At 34.7% G+C, this 5,185-nt stretch overlaps 1 protein-coding gene across 1 annotated transcript; it reads right to left on the bottom strand.

The window, feature by feature from the left end:
• Positions 1-89: 89 nt before the first annotated feature.
• Tsp_10771 (hypothetical protein) lies at positions 90-929 on the bottom strand (the record flags this gene model as incomplete). The annotated part of the gene is made up of 2 exons (XM_003373740.1): positions 784-929; positions 90-147 (listed from the first exon to the last, which is right to left on the bottom strand). Coding segments are annotated over exons 1-2 (204 nt in total), but the record flags the coding sequence as incomplete, so codon positions are not given.
• Between the last annotated feature and the right edge of the window lie 4,256 nt (positions 930-5,185).

Here is a 5,185-nt window from a genome sequence, read left to right as displayed (position 1 = left end):
ACTTACCTTCACATTTATACTTACCCTCACACCTATTCCTGACTTACCCCTAACTTTCAGACTACTTACCTATTTATCTTCATACTTACCCATAGCTTCCTTATCTTTTTAGACTTGTTGCCTTTAACTGACTCTCTGAATCCAGAACTAAAATGAATTCTTACCGAAACTTAAATGAAAAATCTTGAAAACACTAGTACCAAACAATAATAAAAAATTATAAAAAGCAAAATTATAAAAACCTGAAAAACTAGAACGACAAAATTTACACTTTACAACTTTCATAGTTTATAAAAGTAAAATGTACATACGTCGCCAAACTGAGCGGCATCAACTAATAGTAGTGCTTTGTGATGACGCATTTATCAACGTGATTACGAATCTTTGTAAAAAGACGACATGCTCAATAACGGATAGTTACCAAAGAATGCAGCAATTTCATTCATCTATATCTAAACTTGATTCTGAAAATATTTGCAAAACAAGTGTGCTGAAAAGTAAAGCATGTTAAACAAAATTGATATAAAACAGGCATATTATAAAAAATTAATTGAAGACAAATAACAGTGCATCGTTGTTCCTTAATTACTAAGTATACAAATTTGTAGAAAAACTACTTGCTAGTCATACAACATTTCTCCTTCAGGATGCAAGCATCTCAACAGTTACGGGCTGAAATTTTCAATTATACATTCTAAGCATGTGATAAGCAACACCGCAGTGTGAACACTATCACTCATCTATAAAAAACAAAATCTCTACTTACAAAATACTAAAACTTACCTACTCACATAATACTCTAGTCTCTGTTGGCGAAACAAGCTCACAACCGTACGAAGGAACAAGCCTGGCTTGTTGCATTGTTTGGGTAATCCGCTGGCCTTCGCGTTGGACAAATGCCAACAAATTGGAAGCCTCCTTGTCGTCATTCGTCGTGGTGGTCACCTCTGGTTGCTGCCGCTGCTGCTGCTGGTGGTGGTTCTGGTGGTGGTGGTTCGTTTGCTTAGTCTGGTAAGCTAGCAACGGGGTTGTCGTTCGTTGGGCACGGAGTGACAAATTCAGGGGTTTTTCATCGGCAACCGGTGTCGTTTCAGGATGGGGGTTGGTGTCGGCATTGGGTCGTGGGGTGGAGCCATTATTTAATTAAATCATACTCCTGTGATAAGCGAAGCCACACAATTTCTAGACCAATACTGGGTAACGCAATTAAGCCAACCTAAACTAACGCAGGAGTATGAACGAGCTCGAAGTTGATGATGTAATCCATTCCTACAATGGGCAAAATGTGTACTTATTTTTGTGATGGCACATTTAGAACGCATTGAGGTAAACGTGACATACCATGTTGGCAAGAGCAACAGGAATTCCAAAACGTTTCAATTATGTTGACGCACACTATTTAATTCGATAACAAGAAGCAAACACGATCAGATATAAGTAGAATTAGAAGACATTAATAATAGTAACAGATTATAGATACTCAATTACTTACAAATTTTTGTACATCTTTTCAATCCATTCAGGGAAACCTGAACCACCATTAGAGAAAGATATTCAAGTTTATAGAAATAATTCCACTGCACTGACACAACCCATTGCTATAACAAAGTGGGTAAAATTCATTCTTACTGTGACGATGAAGAAAACCAGAAAGCGGAACTGTTGAGACACATGACTGATCACGGTACAAACATGAACAGAGCAATAGTCAAACTAAAAAATACATACTAAATAACACAGCAAAATAAAACATTGGATTACAAAATTAATGAAATTCAAATATCATCTTGATGCACTGTTATTTGGCTTCAATCACTTTTTATAATATGGCTGTTTCTCATAAGTATCATTTCAACCGCTATCCTGAGTTCATATAAAGCGCACGCAACGTAATATATAGAACAGAAATAAATATAGTTGCATTATGTCCCTGATGATATACCAATGAAGACAATTCAGCAAAAAATAAAGAAAGTTGAAATGATTTAATAATTAGTGTAATATAAGCAGAATATTTTTTACCTACACTCTTTCCAGATATTGCGTTGTATTATCTTGTACATCTAAAAAGCTATATTTCTAATGTAAAATTCAAATTTCAAATTTACTTAAATCAAAGACAACCAATCTACAATATTACTTACATTACGTTGCACGTACGAATATAACAACAGACGTGCTGCTGATGGCGTTGTTAACTCACAATCTAAATATCTCACAAATAATCACTTTGCGCAGCTGCTTGTTGGCCATCATTTTTATTGAAATTTCACGGGAATAAACAAGATTGCAAATCAACAGCAGATGAAAATACTTATGACGTATAGTGGCATCATCTTTTCATGATAGGATTTTTTATATTCATTAATATGAAAATAAAATAATGTAAATTCTAAAAGTGAATTACATTAATGCAGTCATCTACATACAAAAAACAGAAATAGATACTTCTTCGTCTTCAGCATCTGATGTATCTAAAACTTAGCAATAATAACACTAGAAAGACACCCGCCAGTTACCAATCACCACATATGTAAAGTAACATGCATAGCATACCACCACCAAAATATCAAATCCAACTTACCAGTTATTCATGGATGGTGTTGAAGAGCGGAATTATAGTTGACCACGTGCTAGACTGATAGCATTGCAGTGAACTGCATAACCTAATAAAATCGATGTGCTTGGTCAATTGTATAATAAGAAAATTATGCAAATGACTATTTACTTTGCTTCAGGAAGAATAATCTAAATTTCCATCACTAATAGCGCAGTAAAATAAACATTATGAGCAACATTATGAAACAAGACGATGAAATTTATTACGTTTCTATTTACACACTTCATATTACTACGTAATATGGCATTGTTATGCAAATTATTTTCCCTAAAATTACCCAAAAGGAAATATTATTAACCTGAAGCATCGCAAATTACTAAAAATAAACGGAAATGCTACCACTGTGTATTTATGCATGTGTGTAATTTAGTTGCTTGAAAGTACAAGGTGATTCAATAATTTATATTTTATCAATGTTTTTCATCTAATCAAAATTATATGGATAGTAAAAAAATAGCTTCCACTGAAAATAGTTGCGAAAATAAAAAACTTTTTCAGATTTATGGAAAATTAAACAGTCGTCATGAAATTTTGTAATATGCAGTTTATCTCAACACAGAAGTTTACAAGTGCGCAGAGTAGACATAATGATGGTAAGCGGCTGCTCCAGGGGGTAAGCCGCTTGACAGCTCACCTTCACGTTCGTTTGCGCCTAATGATAATTTATAGCAAGACTGCAAACTTGGTTGAGCACTGCATCAGCGCGCTTCATACAATGTAAGAAAAACCCTCATCGCAGAAATTCAGTAACTGAGCGATTTGAAATGAATTCAAGAAACTTATGCGGGTGACAATTTTGTATTACATTTCATGAAAACAATAAAACAAAAGAATCAGGATTAGCCTGGATTTGGTTATATTGCTAGTCGACAGCAATTATGAGAAATTAGATTTATATGAGATAAAAACAGCTAAGTGCTGTTCATTCAATTCGAAATAGGGGGTGGGCAGAATTTTCAGTTTAATGCGATCTCTGCTCAGCTCAGTATTATTACGAGCTCAATGATGGGGATCATTAGAAAGGAAAAAAGGGTGGGACAGCATAGCAGGGAGGAATGAATAAGAAGTTGAAGGATGGATGAGGTGGAAGTTGTCATATGCGTTCTTCCACCCAATCGTCACGTATAATATTCAGGTGTAGGTTCATTTATCAATACTGACAACATTGATGGGCATTGAGTTATTTTCTCAATGACAGAAAATAGGTGCATCTGTATAAGTCAGTGCTACTGGCGGTACAATAATATAATAGAAACTTTAAGGAGTCATTTCAAAAATGAAGGGAACGTTACTGCCATTCTGAAAGTATGAAAGGTGGTAGTATAAAAGTGTGTTCTCTAGCTAACAGCACCTTTCCTATGTCATACTGAAACAATCTTGTGCACGATTTGAGCATTGACAAGCATTTAGGGGTGTGATTGTGCGACTGCAGTATCCCGATGACGGACATTTCCTTTCAACAACTGGGCAAATATGTTACCTTAGCAATAGACATTGCAGTGGACAGTAAAGATAATGCGGGAGGGGTTCAACTGCTATATCAGAGTGCTACTTCACAAATGGACTTGTAAGGACAATTGAAAATTAGAGCAAAATATACCATTAGTACTATTATATATTGGCTTGTCCGTAATAAAGTCTCGAATATTAGTTGAACATCATTACTGAAGAACAACGCGCTAGTTTCCATTCAAAAAGACTAAAATTAAGCAACTACGAAAAGCTTTAAAAGCGGGCATGCTTAGTGCAGTGCCAAGAAAAAGAAAAAAAACATTGTATGAAAAAATAGCAAATATATGAAAATTCATACCTGTCAGCAAACCTGTCAGGGATGACGTATAAGGCAAACGTAAAGTCATACATTTTGTAACAGATGTTCGTAGTTTCTTCATATTTTTAGTCTAACAATCACAACGGTTTTGTTGAACTGAACCATGAAAATGACCAAAGAACGCAATGCAGTAAGTAATTAGACCGCCCTTCAGCAGCGAACATTTATACTATAGTGCACTTCTCTCAATAAACAGAAATTTATATAAGGAACATTGCTACCGCATTTGCATAGCGCAAAGTGCACGTAGCAGAATGCCAACGGCAGTGCTTACCATCACATTTGCATAAAGTTACTCTTCTGACCTAGAAATGCAGGTATGCTTTGAAAACGTATAATAACAATGTAATGAGTCAACACCAAAGATTATAGTAATTGCTGAACAACAACAAAATCCTCAATACGTTACAGATGAAAGTCTCTGTATATCACAAAGAATATTATGGCGTAAATTAAAGAAGTGTAAAATAGTGTTTTACGTAAATGAGGCTGTACAAGCACGATGATAATACTTTGCAGTGTTCAGCAAAATTCATTCATTAATTTAAAAGAACTGATTGTTTAATGAACATTTCAATCAAACTTTGATCAACCACTTTGAAAAGAAGAGAAATGAATGCAAAAAAATAGAAGTTTGGTAAAACATAACATTTACTGAAAACGCAAAAATAATGAATTGATATTTAATGTAATGCACATGCCGAGTTGAAGTACCTGAAAATTGTGTAAAACGG

This window comes from Trichinella spiralis (assembly GCF_000181795.1).
Source record: "Trichinella spiralis strain ISS 195 chromosome Unknown Scfld6, whole genome shotgun sequence".
Lineage (NCBI taxonomy): Eukaryota > Metazoa > Nematoda > Enoplea > Trichinellida > Trichinellidae > Trichinella > Trichinella spiralis.
Note: the sequence above shows the minus strand (reverse complement) of the source record. Positions and strands in the feature narration are given on the sequence as shown.